The sequence below is a fragment of the Mesoplodon mirus genome (genome assembly GCF_964341445.2).
Source record: "Mesoplodon mirus genome assembly, chromosome: 16".
Classification (NCBI taxonomy): Eukaryota; Metazoa; Chordata; class Mammalia; order Artiodactyla; family Ziphiidae; genus Mesoplodon; species Mesoplodon mirus.
The window spans coordinates 75,266,227-75,282,491 of record NC_138992.1 but is presented as its reverse complement, the minus strand read 5'-3'; the positions used below and the strand labels follow the sequence as shown (position 1 = coordinate 75,282,491).

Sequence of the window (16,265 nt, the reverse complement as noted above, 5' to 3'; positions counted from 1 at the left end):
ACATAAGACAGGGTTTAAATGAATAGCTATTTCATGACCGACTGGGGAGACCCAGTCTCGCAAGGACGTTGAAACCCACTGACATGACCACGTCACAATCCTTCCTTCTTTTGAGAAGCAATGGGGATTTTGTTTTTAATGAGGCAAGGTGCATCGGTATCTCTGAGAAAATAAGTTACCCGGAGCATCTTTGGCTGAAAGCATCTTTGTTTGGAGACTGTGTTGGCGTGTCCTTGCCTCTCCGTGTCCTGAATGAAGTGAAACCCTTGTCAGGCTCTGGCTCCACTGAAATGCCGCGGATGCGGTGAGAAAGTGATGCCAGAGGAGCCTGGCTTCTCCCCCAGGGGCATTCAAAGGGGTCCACTCAGGAGGCTGGACCACCCAGGCTGGGCGCTGTGGACGGTGTTGTAAGAACTGTTGTGGCTGTGGAGGAAGGAACAGTAAATCCCTCTGGCGGGTCTCTCGTTCTGTCTTGGAACGTACATCCCAGGATGATTAAAAGACAAGGGCCAATCCCGAGTAGTAGTTACCGTCCAAGCTCCTATGCTCGCCGCAGGACAGGCCAGTAAATCAAGAGACGGGCTGTTGAGGCAGGGAACAGCGCCTTTATCCGGAGAGCCAGCAGACCAAGAAGTTGGTGGACTAAGGTCTCAAAGAACCATCTTCCGCAAATTAGGGTTCAAGCTTCTTTTGTACTCAAAGGGGAGGGAGTAAAGTCGAGCACTTCCTGGTTCTAGTCACCTCCGGAAGGGCTGTGTTCATTTCTTCCTTCCTGCAGCCATCCACAGGTGGACCCTGTGGGCCAGGATGTTTCTTGTGAGCTAAACAAAGGTATTTTAGCTTCATGCTCATGACCGGGAGGCAGGGTTCTGAGAGATGGGCTGTTATGTATCATTTAAGCTTATAGGCAACATCCCTTTAGTGATGAACTTGTAATAGAACAATGGTTCTTCCATATTACACAGTCATCCCTGATAGGTACTGAAACAGATGTCATTTCTCACAAATATTTCTCATAAATCCAGTGTGGTCCTAATCAGATTCCCACATGGTATTGATGAGCTGATTCCAAAATTCCACTGGAACACAAACAGGCAAGAACAGCCAAAAAGGTTTTTTGGTTTTAATTCATAACCTTTTTTTTTTTTTTTTTTTTTGCCCTGCCTGTGCCATGGCAGCTTGTGGGATCTCAGTTCCCTGGCCAGGAATTGAACCCAGGCTACAGCAGTGAAAGCCCAGTATCCTAACCACTAGGCCACCAGGGAACTCCCTGGTTTTAATTCATGAAGAGAATTTAACTTACCCAATATGAAAACATACAATAAAAGTATGATAATTAAAACAAAGTCCAACAGCATATAAGGATAAGTAATAGTAGGGATAGATAAATCTAATGTTGGAATAGAATATCAAATTCAGAATTTGATTCCAAGGATCTACTTAAGGTTTTTTTTTTTTACCCTACCAACAATTCAAACCATTGTATCAAAAATAAAAACGGACACGGCACTTTCTCGTTTCTTATGCTGCGTTTATATTTCTCTCCTTCAACCATTCCTGTAGTTCTCAGGCAAGGCGAGGGATGAAGCGGTTTCTGGCCACGCAATGTCCAGGGAAGAAGGCCAGGGCACCGTCCCTACAGGTGGCAGGATGGGTGTGGGTCACTGTCCTGAGCCGGGCTCGCGTCCTGGGCATCCCTGAGCAGGACTGCGCGCGGGCGCCGCTCCAAGGGCTTTGCAGCTGCGATCCAGCTGCCCCTGTAACTGCCCCCTCACGATGGTCCAGCGGGGGCCGGGGGTGGGGGGACTCGAGCTGTGAAACGCACCTGTGGTAGGTCCTCACCGCGATGTCCGAGGGATGCGATGCCAGCGTCTGTCTCCTTGATCCAGCTGTGAGCGCCTTAGCACAGGGACCCCCCATTCGTCGTTTCACTCGTAGAATTTATCACAGTGCTTCCAGGCAGGGAATAAATGTTGGGTCAATGCATGGACTGTACGCACCAAAGTTTACCAGAATTCGCAGGAATGATGTGGAGGGAGTCACACTGCGTCTTCCCCGTGATCCAAACGACAGTGGGATCGGAATCTCCAGCTTCTGTGGTGCTAACTCTGCCCCGCCCCCCTTTTACTTGCCCTGTTGCAGCCGACGGGACCGGAACGCATGGAGATGCGCAAGCGGCGGGTGTGCGCCGCCCCAGGGCCCGCGGCCCCCGCCGCAGGCCAGCGCGGAGCGGGGAGCCGGGGGTCCGACGCTTGCTGCTTCTGCTGGTGCTGCTGTTGCAGCTGTTCTTGGTAAGGTCTGCGGCCCTTCGTGGACGCGCTCCCGGCGGGACAACGGCACCCTGAATGGTGCCGGTTGCCGATGCATGCATAGGTGCTTTGAAGCAACTGCCGTATGCCCGCCTCCGCTGTGGGTTCCGTAAAGGACGGCAGCAAAAACAAACCAACCCAAGAGGAGGCTGCATCCTAGCCCTGGAGAGACATATGCAAACCCCCGAAATCAGGCTAACTACTGTATATCAAATACCTAACGAGCAAGCCAAGGCAGCTGACGACTGAACGTGAAAATCTGAGCAGGAAGGAATGAACTCAAGGCCCTCCAGCTGGTAACAAAGGCTTCATGGAGGGCTTGGGATTTAATCTGGGTCTTTACGTTTAGGGTTATGAAGGAGAACGCGCCTGCATTGTATATCCTGCTGCTTCTGTTTTATCAATATTGGTTTTTAATAAAGAAAAATGTCAAAAACTAAGCTTGACAGAGAGAGGAAAATCTAAAAATATAGGCTCACTTTCTAGTAGTGGAAGACACACTATCATTGCTTTAAAAAAAGAGATACAGCTTTAGCATTTGAGTCACCGTTGAAGATCTGGAGAAACGGGGCTGATTTACACCCAGAAATCACAGGAACCTTAGGTTGCGTTTCTGAAATCTTGGATATGAAACGTGCTTCGTGACAGCCAAATGCGTGCATAGATTTAGGCAATTCAATTATTGTAAATTTATTTGGGCTTGACTGCAGGTTAGACCAGACCTCACTATCCCGTGGAGAAGAAGGAAAACTGGGATTGATCAGGGAGGTAGAACCATTAGAACTGGGGGTGGGCGGGCTGGAGGCTGAAGGTGAAAAGTCCAGGACGGTTTGGGCTGTTCCTGCTTGCCTCGGGCTGGTGTTAATTTCCAAAAAGTTCGAGGCCGGTGCCTCTGAGGATGGATGTTACCCTGATGCTGGGAGGTCTGTTCATTCAGGATGGAACCCCAGACTCAAGTGGGAATATGGGAGAGAGTGGCTGACCAGAGCCTAGCAGCCCGGAGTTTAAAGTGAGCCTTCAGCCCTGACAAGGGGTCTAGAGGACCCGGCAGGAGACGGGAGGAAAGGGCGCGTTGGCACCCCCGACGCACCGAGGTTGCCAGGACCCCCGCTAGTCGGGGAGGGGACCTGCCAGGGGTGAAGAGACTGCACTGAGGCCCCTTTCCCACCCTTTCACTCTGCTCATCAGGCTCAGTGAGATGATGCCTGAGACGTGTGCAAAGGTGTCCCTGTGCAGGAGGGATGCCACCTGGCATTTACCCCGTCCCCCCTTCCCTGCTCTGGTGCCTTGGGATGGCACAGGAGGTGGGGACCCTGGCCTGAACAATGTCCGGGACTGATGGTGTATGAGCGACAGGTGGTGATGGATCCCAGAGCAGCCTCCTCCTGCTAACGTCACCCAGGGCAAATAAAATATAAATTATAAATAAAATATAAATCTGTACCTGGACATCCTCATCACAGCCAGCACCCGTGTAGCACGTGGTACGTGTGTCTACGAAAGACAAGAGAGCAATGTCTTCAAAGTACGGGAGCAAAGTAACAGAAAACTTAGTCAAACTATAACTCAGGAGTGTAGGTAACATAAGTCATTTTCAGACATACAAAGGCCAAGAGAGGTAACTGCCTTCAGACCCTCCCTAAAGAACTAAGGATGCATTCAAGGGTAAAAAGTGAACCCAGAGGGCAGTCATGGGAAACAAGTAACACCGATGAATACAAAAGAAGCAAACACAGCTGTAAAACTTGGTATTTAATTTTGTGTTAGAAAGTGTAAATCCAAAGCCATAAACAAATAACCTCATGTTAACAATCAACAAATCAAATACCTCAGTCTTTCTTAGGAAAAAACTATAAGAACATTTTCTTTCAAAATTAATGACATTTATGCTTAGTCAGAAATGGAACATCGATTTTTCCGCATCAAGGGAAGACAATAAAAGGAATACTGGGGCTTCCCTGGTAGCGCAGTGGTTAAGCATCCGCCTGCCAGTGCAGGGGATACGGGTTCAAGCCCCAGTCTGGGAAGGTCCCACATGCTGCGGAGCAACTAAGCCCGTGCACCACAACTACTGAGCCTTTGCTCTAGAGCCCGCGAGCCACAACTACTGAGCCCGCGTGCTACAACTACTGAGCCTGCGCTCTAGAACCCGCGAGCCACAACTACTGAAACCCGCATGCCACAACTACTGAGCCTGCGCTCTAGAGCCCACATGTGACAACTACTGAAGCCCACACGCCTAGAGCCCATGCTCCGCAACAAGAGAAGCCCGTGCACCACAACAAAGAGTAGCCCCCGCTCACCACAACTAGAGAAAGCCCGTGCACAGCAACAAAGACCCAATGCACCCCCAAAAAATTTTTAATTTTTAAAAATTAAAAAAAAAATACTGAAAACTTTATCAGCATGTGGCAAAAGGTGGCTTTAGCAAAAGAAAGAATGAGCTATTCTACAAATACCCAGATTCCTGGCATTAGGTGACCAGCTCATCCCAGTTGCCTGATTGGTTTCAGCATTGAAAGTCCTATGTCCCAGAAAACCCATGAGCCCCAGACAAACTGGGAAGGTTGGTCACCCTACCTGGTATCCAAATCCATAGAAACAGATTTATATTCCTATATTGCATCATGTAAAAAATTAATCTCCCAAGATCAACTCCAGATGGCTTAAAAGCCTAAACGTGAATATCCAAGAGGAAGACACAAGATAATATCTTTATGATCTTGGTGTTGGGAAGAATTACTTTTAAAAAGAAAGAGGAAAATCTGTAAAAGGAAGAGATTCATAAATTTGGCTACATTAAAATATTAAAATGTGCTAGCAGGAAAAATAAAAACACATTTCATCCAAAGACTTGTACATGAACATTCATTGCATCATGATTCACCCTGTGAGAGGGGTCATAACAGCATTAATCTGATTGAGAAAAACTGAAAATATCTGGATAGATGCTTTGTGGTGTAGTTATGTAATGGGACACCATCCGGCTTTTAAATGCATGTGCTTTTAAAGGAGAAAAAGGAGAAAAAGCAACTTGTAAAGCAATGCATATTTACAAAGTTTGGAAATATGTGCATATCTATATATTTTTCTTTCTTTATTTATACATTTTTAGAGAGGGTAGGGTAACTGTGAATTGTAATGATAAAAAACACAAAAATAAGTGTGGTGGTTATCTCAGGAGAAGAAAGAGGGACATAGGTTGGGAAAAAAGTGCGTGGAAAACTTCAACTGTTCCAATATTTGATTTCCTTGATTTTTTTCACAACATGCTTTTGAGATTTATCCATGTTGATAGTACACAGTGAGTCCATTTTTGTTTTTCAGAGTGATTTTTTTTATTCGTTTACAAGAATCCATTTTTAAGAAAGGTAAATGGCAATTAGTTTTCTAAGCCCTTGTATTATCTTTCTTAGAATCCTGCTTTCTGGCCTTCAGGCGTTTCATTTTATAAAAGAAGTCATGCAGAGTCTTGATCTCTTGAAAATAAACTTTTTGTTTTCCTTTCTAGAAGACTGAAGACATTTTTCCTCTTTATAACAACTCTAAACTTTACCAAAAGAGACCTAAGCAGGGGTCTTCTTTTATTGAATATTTCTTCAAAGTGGTGAGCAACTACTTTGGCTTCTATCAACATTTTCTTATACTACTTTAACAATAAAAATAAATTCAGGTTCAAAAAGTTGACACAAAATATATTACTGTTTTTCAAGAACACATTGTCTCCTAAGAAATATTCCTACTTTTAAAAAAATGAGACATGGAAAAAATGCCAAAGCTTAAGTACATATTGCATTATTTATTCATAATACAACTTACAGTTCTTTTAAGAATCTTGTGTCAAATTCATCCTTCCTTTTCCTCTTTGCTTTTTCATACCCGCTGTGTAGTACTGTTTTCTCTTACGAAAGAAGTCTGTGACGTCGGGCAGTATTAATACTCCTGCAGAGAGCGTAGCACCCAGATGCCTTTCAAATTCGTTTTTGTTTTTGTTTTAAGAAACCATCATTTACTGAAACTGTTAGCCCTGGCGTCATGAAAACAACAAGAAAAAGGAGTTCCTGCATGGCTAATGACTGCACTTAAAAGAAAAATAGAGCTACACACAAACACACAATTACTGAAAATTCATAAATGCCTGAAAATAGAATAAAAGACGTTTATAAAATGGTGTAAAGAATGTTAAGGAAAGGCATAATAAAAGAATAGAAAAGACAGTACAGAGGCAATAGTAAGATAAAGCAAACTCAACTAATCAACGATAAAAATCCATTTTGATATTAATGGGAAACTAAAAGCATTCCTGCTAAAATCAAGAACAAGGCAAGGGGGACTTCCCTGGTGGCGCAGTGGTTAAGAATCCACCTGCCAAGTCAGGGGACATGGATTCGAGCCCTGGTCCGGGAAAATCCCACATGCCGCAGAGCAACTAATACCATGTGCCCCAACTACTGAAGCCCGCGCACCTAGAGAAGCACCGCAACAAGAGAAGCCACTGCAATGAGAAGCCCACGCGCTGCAACGAAGAGTAGCCCCTGCTCACTGCAACTAGAGAAAGCCCGCACACAGCAACGAAGACCCAACGCAGCCAAAAATAAATAATCAATTTTTTAAAAAAAGAACAAGGCAAGGCTGTCCAGGATCTTCCCTGTTATTCAACACTGTGCTTTAAGGATCAGACAAGAAAAAACAACTGGAGGCCTAAGGATTGGGAAAGAAGAGGAAAAGCTCCCTGTTTGCTGATGATATGAGAATTCCCTTGAGAATGCCAGGGGAATTGTTGCTAAGCTGACACAAACACAAAAGAGAGAAATCAAATTAACAAAAAATAATAGCTTTCAGAATGTCAAGAACTCTTACAATTCAAAAATAAAAAGACAAACCAATTTAAAAATGGGTGAAGGATCTGAATAGATATGTCTCCAAAGAAGATGTACAACTAGCTGATAAATACTTGTAAAGATGCTCAAATGTCATGAGTCATTAGCAAAATGCAAACCAAAAGCACAATGTGATACCACTTCATAACCACCTAAATGGCTAGAATAAGAAAGACAGACAACAGTAAGTGTTGGCAAGGGTGTGGAGGAATTGGCTCCCTCCAACACTGCTGGTGGGCGTGTGAGATGGTGCAGCTGCTTTGGAGAACAGTTTGGGCCTTCCTCAAAATGTTAACAATAGGGTTACGACATGACAGCATTTCCACTCCTGGGTATCTAAACAGGAGAAATAAAAACAGACAGCCACACAAAAACTTGGACATGACTGTCTATAGTGGAATTATTTACAAATAGCCCCGACCTGCAAACAACCTAACTGTTCATCAGCCGATGAATGGATAACAAATTGTGATATATCCAGGCAATGGTATAGTATCCAGGCAATGGAATAGTATTCAGGCACAAAAAGGAATAATGTCGTGAAACACGCTACAACATGAATGAACCTTAAACCAGTATTCCAGGTGAAAGAAGCCAGCCACCCAGGACCACATATGGTGTGATCCAGAACAGACATGTCTTAGAGAACAAACTAGTGGTTACCACTGGGGAGAGGGAAGGGGAAGCGGCCATAGAGGGGTGGCGGAGAAAAGGGTTACTATGGGATTGTACGAAAGCATGTGTGTGAAACTTTCGAAAATTGTAAAGCACTGTAGAATTAAAAGAATCTTTCATTCAGTGAAAAAGAATAGACATATCTCTAGAGACAGGAAGCAGATTAGTGTATGTTGAGGGCTGGTGTAGGTCAGAGGTAGTGTGTCATGAGCAGTGGCTGACAACAGGTCTGGGGCTTCTTTTCGGGGTGATGAAAATGTGAAATTAGATAGTAGTGAGGGTCATACAACCTTGTGATTATGCTAAAAACCACTGAGTTGTACACTTTAAAGAGGCAACTTTATGATGTAAAAATGATGGTTCAGTAAAGTTATTAAGAAATTACCTTCAAACGTACAAACAATAAAGTTAGAAGATGAGATGGAAGTGAAAATTCCATTTACTATAACAACAGAAATACCTGGAATAAATTTACAAATGAAGGTACAAAACGTGTATAAGGAAACAAACTCTCTTGAAAGATACAATAGAGATTTTGATTGTACACTTTCCTGGCTTTCTTTCATACTTTCATATGTGTGCCTGTAAATACATAAAATCTCCATTTTCACTGGGAAACAAAGTCTGGAGAATGTATACCTTTTTTCAAGGTTCAGGAAACAAAATGAAAACCGAAAACATTCCTGAAAATCTGACCTTTTTACTAATTTCTAATGGACATGTTTTATGAAAAGAATTATTATTCTAAATGTAAACTCTCTCAATGAGTGTAGACCATAGTATTATAAATAGAATTAATTTTGCTAACACTTTATTGTCATACTTTTGGTTTTCTTAAGAAAACAAAGAATTGTCACTTTTATCAAGAAAAGAAATTAATTCTACTTGGTAACCTGGAGTTCTCTGAAATATTTGTAAAAAATCCTTCCTTGATACAGAATGACCTCAACTAACACGTGTCTGTCTTATTTCTTGCAGTCTCACTGTTAGAAACCAAGAGGAACAGACACTCAGGACTGCTTCCTATGAGCTCAGAACAGAAGACCTTCCCACCTGTGAAGAAAGGTAAAATCTCATAGTGTTTAACTCACTAAATTGACAGAAATGCTAACCTTATTATTTTTTCCTTCCAGTTTTATTGAGATATAATTGACATTCAGCACCGTGTCAGCCTAAGGAGAACAGCATAATGATTTGACTTGTATACGGCATGAAATGATGATCAAAATAAGTTTAGTGAACATCCATCCTCTCATAGATTCTCAACCAGATTTTTTTTGCATTTTTGTTTCAATAGAACACAGTTTCTCTAACTGCAATTTAATAATATCATATCATAAGTTGCATCACATTTTCACTCTGCAGAATTCTTTTTTTTTCTTTAAGTTATTTATTTATTTATTTATTTTGTGGCCATGCCGTGAGGCATGCAAGATCTTAGTTCCCCAACCAGGGATTGAACCCAGGCCCCCTGCATTGGGAGCTCAGAGTCTTAACCACTAGACCACCAGGGAAGTCTCTGCAGAATTCCTTTTAATTCATTGTATGACAGGGAGAAAAATCAGTTCCACTGTTAATCTAATGCCTGTTAATCACAAATAGAAATTGATGCTTCTTGGCAAAACATATGACATCATTTTATTTTTATGTGATTTACTTTTTTAAATAAAAAGAACATAATGAAATACACAAGTTAGGGTTTCAGGAAAATTTTAAAGGTCCATTTTTTTTCTTAACTATAAATTTATACTTTAGTAAATGTATCATTTTTTAAGTATTTTGAGAAAAACGTTGGAAAAACACACAAATTACTTTCCATAATGCCAAATTTTAAAATTGTCTTTTTCCTTCCTGTATTATCTATGGATTTACTTCCACTTACCGATTCTTATTCCTTTTCTTTGTGTTATGCCAACATAAGTGCAGGCAATAGACAAATATCCTAAAAGCATTGTTCAAATAGGTCTTGTCTTAAATTATTTATTTTTTAGGGGGGCAAAAAACAAGTAACCTAAAAGTTTACTTAAAATATTTTTCTTCATTCTTTATTTTATTTATTTTTACCCAGATATTTCAAAGTCTGGGATGCATATTAAAATCTTCCACAATTCATGAGTCTGTTAAAAACAGCTTTTATCTTATATATTTCAGTGTACTGAATTCTGCACCAAGGCTTGAGGCTTTGAGTCCTGTCTGGAACCAGAAAGCCCTCGTCTGGTCCTGCCTCTGTCCACCCTGCCTGTACGACCTTGGGCACTTAGCAGCCACATTCTGCCTCAGTTTCCCTGTGTGTAAAATGGGGATAATAACAGTGTATTGTGACTCAGCCAAAGAAGGGTTGTCGTGAGCACTGAGTAACCAGTAAAGCACTGAGAACAGAGCCAGGCAAGAGGGAAGGATTCCATGTATATCGGCCATTATTTGTTCTCAATCATATCCAATAATATAAAATGACTCTTTATCCAATTTGATGCCTTTTGCTTCCATTTCTATTTAGATATTAATCTTATTCATCTACATTTCCCTCATATATCTTTGCCTATTTGTTTATAATTTTTGGTAGTATTTTGTATGCTTCCCGAAAACAGCATTATGTTGGATTTTCGCCCAGTTTGAGTCTCTGTCACTCAACTGGGAATTAAAATCCAATTACATTGGGTCAGTTGTCTTGATGATTACGGATATGTTTAATCTTCTAGAATGTTTGTTGACTGTCTACTTACAATACCCCCTAATTATTTCTTTTTTTTTTTTTTTTTACTGTATGAACTGTGCTTTCTTTGCTTCTAGGTTCTTTGGTACTATGGAAAAGATATGTTTTCTCCCTCCCTCTCCCTCTCCCTCTCTCTCCCTCTCTCTCTCTCTCTCTCTCTCTCTCTCTTTCTCTCTCTCTTTAAAGGGTACTACTGATTACCCTTAAGTTTTTCAGTCATTCTTTTATATGTATTTCTTAAATTAAAAGGAGTAAGAAGATATATTTTGAATCCCCATATTTAAGGAACATAACTTAGCATTCTTTTTTTTTTAATTTAGCATTCTTTACTAAGCCTTGCCAATTTAATTAACCTGTCTAAAAAGAATCAGGTATTTCTATGTAGATTGCTTTAAGTTACTATTTTTAAATTATCTTTTAAGCATCTTTTAAAAGATTTCTTTCAGGGAGTTCCCTGGTGGTTCAGTGATTAGGATTCTGGGCTTTCACTGCTGTGGCCCGGGTTCAATCCCTGGTGGGGTAACTGAGATCCCACAAGCCGCATAGCCAAAAAACATGTATATATATATATTTCTTTCAAAACTAATTTTACTGGTTATGATAGAGATTTATGTTTTCATACAGAATACTCTTTTCATGATGAAAAGCTTAAACACCTGTTATAAAAAACAGAAATCAGACAGTACAAAAGTTTTACAATAAAAGCTCAGTTGTCCTCTTCTTACTCCAGACCTTGTCCCAATCTCCAAATATAAACCATCAACAGTTTTTTTACGTATCCTCAAAGGAACTATCTATGCATTTCCACACAGTTGTACTTACATAGGATTCATCTATACACACTGAATCTAACTTTGAAACTAAACTTGAAATGACTGTTTATCTGTCTGTGTCTCACTGCTGGCTCAGCTGACTACTCACTTTCTATGACCCATTTTGTCTGGTCTTCAGCTTTCTTATTTTTTTTGGCCGTGTGGCGTGGCTTATGGGATCTCAGTTCCCCACCCAGGGATTGAACCTGGGCCATGGCAATGAAAGCCTGGAATCCTAACCACCGAAGCATCAGCGAACTCTCTGGTCTTCAGCTTTTCACTGATGTTTCTCTGCTGGGTCACTTATAATCCATCTTAAAGATAGGAAAAGGACATAGAATTTACATTGTAAACTTTGCATATGGGAGAGAGTTTTTTCTATCATCATCATATAATTAGGACAGGTTCACTACATACCAAATTCTTGGCAATACACTGTTTACCTCCCAAAACTAAATGGTGAGAGAGCCTTTGGCAGTGTGGCAGATTAGATCATCTGGGGGCCTTCCCAAGACAGAAGAACAGATTTTGCATAAGTCTAAAAGTTTTTGCAACACTGGGCTCACAGAAAGTAAGGAAAAGGACAAAGCACCTGAAAAGCAAAACCAAATATAAACTAAGCAGAGCCCTGAGCAGTGACTGCTAAGCACAGGACAGAAGGGTTTTCTCTCAGAGCCAGTGCAGAGGGCGTAGGGCAAGGAGCGTAAAGCCAGGACTCCAGGGTCCAGCCCTGGTCCATGAAAGGAGCAGAAGTGGTCCCCAGTCCGTAGGAAGCACACACACATCCTCTCTGGAGGAAAGGCAATACCATCAAATGTGACTCTCAGTTTCCCAAAGATTAAGACCAACCAAAAATTACAAAACTAGAAGGACACAACCCACCACAAATGAGAGTCAGTAGAAACAACACTTGGATTTAGAGGCCAAAAGACTTCAGATCTTAGAATTATCTGCAATCAAATATAAAGTAATGGTCTCTGAAATGTTTAAACCAATTAAACATGGAATCACAAAAATGAGTAGGCTGAATTCAACTATCAGAATTGTCCAGTAAGGGAAATTCTCTGGCAGTCCAGTGGTTAGGACTCTGGGCTTCCAATGCAGGGGGCGTGGGTTCAATCCCTGATCAAGGAACTAAGATCACACAAGCCTTGAGGCATGGCCAATAAATAAATAAATAAATAATGAAATAAAAATAAAAGCAGAGTCTTTAAAAAAAAAAACTAAAGAATATATTCTTCAGGGATATATCCATACATAAAAACTATGAAAAGAAAAAGGGTAAGGGAAGAGAAATTAATAAGGATCATGTTAAACAGATTGTGTTTTCTGGCCTCAATATAATGAAAATGTAAGTAAGAATAAACTAAAACAGGGTAAGCCCCAAAATCAAGAATAGCAGTTCCACTGGGGATGGAGGGGGGCATCCAGAGGGCAGTGTGTGGACCTAACACCCAGGTGAGTGTGGTGCTGCCGATGGCCTAGGTCTCCAGGTAAAAGGTGAATCCGTAAGTGCTCAGTTCGTCATTGCTGTTCATCACTTGTAGTTACTGGACATAACTTATCTTCTTTTCTTTTTCTCTTTAACATTCTCTTCTGAATCTTTTAGAACCCTGGGCAGACACTGCCCCATGACTGTTCTGGAAGCCAGGTGGTCAGGTCTGACTTGGGTCTATCACAGCCGCCTGGGGAGTTTGTGGTCAGATGGTTGTTAAGAATTTTTTGTTTTACTTTTATAATTTAAAACCTTTGCCAGGATGTGCCTAGATGTACAGGCTTGTTCTCAGCAGTTATTCCAGCAGTTTGGTTTGCAAGCCCTTTGGCAGCAGTGGTGCCGTCCAGCTCGACAGTTGGAAGGTGCCACACGTGTTTCTGCCCAAGGCGCAAGGAAATGAGAACAGCTTTTTCTCTGCCTAGAAGGGCCTGAGGGCACATTTTCATTCTCAGAGCGAGAAAGACGCGTTTCTCGGGATGAAATTCACATCAGCCACCAATCTCTGCTCCCTTCGCCCCTTTCTCCCGCCCCCCGCCCAGCCCGGGTCCCACCCTGGAGGAGGCCAGCGCCTGGGCCCAGTCGTTCGATAAGCTCATGCTCACGCCCGCGGGAAGGAACGCTTTCCGGGAATTTCTCCGAACGGAGTTCAGTGAAGAAAACATGCTCTTCTGGATGGCGTGTGAGGAACTGAAGAAAGAAGCTAATAAAACCATGATCGAAGAGAAAGCAAGAATAATATATGAAGACTACGTTTCTATTCTTTCTCCTAAAGAGGTACGTACCCACCAGAAACGTCCCCCAGGAGGCCGTGGGTGAAAGGAACCCCTTCAGTGTCTGGTCACCCGGCCTGCTTAGGGCTGCTCCACCATTCATCGTGTTCAAACGCCTTGGAGGGTGGTCCCACCAATGGGTGCCAAGTGTCCCCCGAAATCAGTCAAAGACTGTGTGCATTTTCCTGGGAAAAGGATCTGTAACTTCCATCCGATTCTCTAGAAGTAGGCGTCTATGCATTTTGCTGTAAACACTGTTTTTTGTTTTTTTTTTTTTTGCTCTACGCGGGCCTCTCACTGCTGTGGCCTCTCCCGCTGTGGAGCACAGGCTCCGGATGCGCAGGCTCAGCGGCCATGGCTCACGGGCCCAGCCGCTCCGCGGCATGTGGGATCCTCCCAGACTAGGGCACGAACCCGTGTCCCCTGCATCGGCAGGCGGACTCTCAACCACTGCGCCACCAGGGAAGCCCCTAAACACTGTTTTTAAATGACACCCTATAAGCATTCCTTTAAATAGAATTATCCTTTTAATCTGAGCAAAATCTTGTTTACAGGCATCCTGATTTTAGGTGGAATGAGCATCACTAACATGATGCTGATGTTGCAGAGGTTCGCCCCAGAGTGTCCCTTTGTGACATCAGAGAAATGATCAGATGAGTGAAATCATCAAGCTTCCATCTCTCAGTCTTCATTCCTCCAAATCTAAAATCTAGGAGGTTACGTTGGCCTCAAACCTAAGTGCCTTGTAGCTCCGATGGTAAAACCCCACACGTGCTGCTCAGAATGTAAAGCTAATACAACAGGACCTCTCCTGTCAGGGAGCTCACAGACAAGGGGGCAGCAGACATGGGGCCCCGGGTGCGACGTCTTGGGGTCGTGACGGGCTGGGGGACGAGCCATCACTGGGGGGCAGGGGGCATGAGGAAGAGGTACCTGGAGAGGCCATGGATGGGCCAAGGATAGTGAGGAGGAAATTACCAGAAACGCAGTGGGATGAAGGCATCCCAGGGGACAGGACTAGATGGGCCAAGGATAAGAGCATGGGGTCACAGGAACAGTGAAAGCGTCAGAAGGTTGGTGGCTGAAGGGTAGAGTGCTTACCAAACAACTGGGGCCGGTGGCCAGCAGCAGGAGGAACGTTTAGGAAAAGAGGATGGTCCGAGAGCCTGGAGAGGTTTGCGGACCAGGCTGAGGCTTTCTGAGGTTTATCCCGGGGAGAGCTTGGACTTTAGCCTGGTAATATCACCAAACTTGGATTTTTGAAGACTACATGATAGATTAGGAAAAGAAGACCAGAGGCAGAGGCCAGTTAGAGGACGAATTCCAACCCAGACATGACGATGGTCCAACCAGGCCAGCTGAAGAGAAGCCAGAGAGGATGGCTTTGATCTGAGTCTGGAATGACTGCACGTCTGGTTTAGGCAGACAGGGTGGGGACCGTGCTTGGGAGAAAGACAGTGGGACTCAATTTCGCTTCCTTAAGTTTGCAGTAAGTTGGAGATGTTCCACTGACAGATGTACGGATACGAAGTCCAGGAAGTTCTTTCCATTTGGGGTTAACAAAAAGCAAGAGATTTTTGTCCTTTAATGTGTGGCTTCCACATAGTTTTATTTTGTCATGACTTTCCTTTTTATTTTTTAAGGCAAGGTTTTTCATCACTGTCTTTCAAAGCATTATACAACCAAAAAACTTGGCAAATTTGTAAAGCAAAGATGATATAAAAAGACGACCCTTTCCTCCCAAATATAAGCATCTATTACTTGAAATGTAAAAACTTGCAAAGTTTAAGAGCGTAGACCTTGGGGTCAGATGCACTGGGGTTTGAGCGCCAGTTCTCTCATTTAATAGCTGCATGACCTCGGGTGTGTTTCTGAGTCTCTCTGCACCTCGGTTCCCTCCTGTGTAGGAAGGGGAGGTCCCCACTTGCCTGAACATTTGGGAAGAGTGACAAGGGAACGATGTGAAGTCCTGCCCACGCCGGGCAGAGCGGGCTCACCCCGGGTGACCACCCTCAGCAACCCTGTGTCCATTTCCCGTCCTGAGCAGACCCTGTCCCCACCAGCACTTGAGGGACGGTCTTCAGATGGAGGTTGTAGAGAATGAAACAGTTCCATTTGCGCCTTAACTGTTTGTGAACTAGAATGTATTTTTTAATTTATTTTTGGCTGCGTTGGGTCTTTGTTGCTGTGCGCGGGCTTCCTCTAGTTGTGGCGAGCGGGGGGCTACTCTTGGTTGCGGTGCGCGGGCTTCTCATTGCGGTGGCTTCTCTTGTTGCAGAGCATGGGCTCTAGGCGCACGGGCTTCAGTAGTTGTGGCTCGCAGGCTCAGTAGTTGTGGCTCACGGGCTCTAGAGCGCAGGCTCAGTAGTTGTGGCGCATGGGCTTAGTTGCTCCGCGGCACGTGGGATCTTCCCGGACCAGGGCTCAAACCCGTGTCCCCTGCATTGGCAGGTGGATTCTTAACCACTGCACCACCAGGGAAGTCCCCTAGAATATTTTTTGATGTTTTCTGCAGCAACGCTTAGTCTAATTTTCTTTCTTTTTTTTTTAACTTTTTTTGATGTGGACCATTTTTAAAGTCTTTATTGAATTTGTTACAATACTGCTTCTG

The 16,265-nt window shown here is 43.2% G+C and overlaps 1 protein-coding gene across 4 annotated transcripts in view; it reads left to right on the top strand.

Annotated features, from left to right (window-relative positions):
* Positions 1-16,265, top strand: part of RGS20 (regulator of G protein signaling 20) — a 74,038-nt gene that overhangs the window by 54,975 nt on the left and 2,798 nt on the right. For all 4 annotated transcript variants that reach the window (XM_082601779.1, XM_082601776.1, XM_082601778.1 and 1 more), the window contains 3 exons: positions 2,143-2,291; positions 8,843-8,929; positions 13,424-13,658. In XM_082601779.1, the coding sequence (XP_082457905.1) occupies positions 2,143-2,291; positions 8,843-8,929; positions 13,424-13,658 (471 nt within the window). The remainder of the gene's footprint in view (positions 1-2,142; positions 2,292-8,842; positions 8,930-13,423; positions 13,659-16,265) is intronic.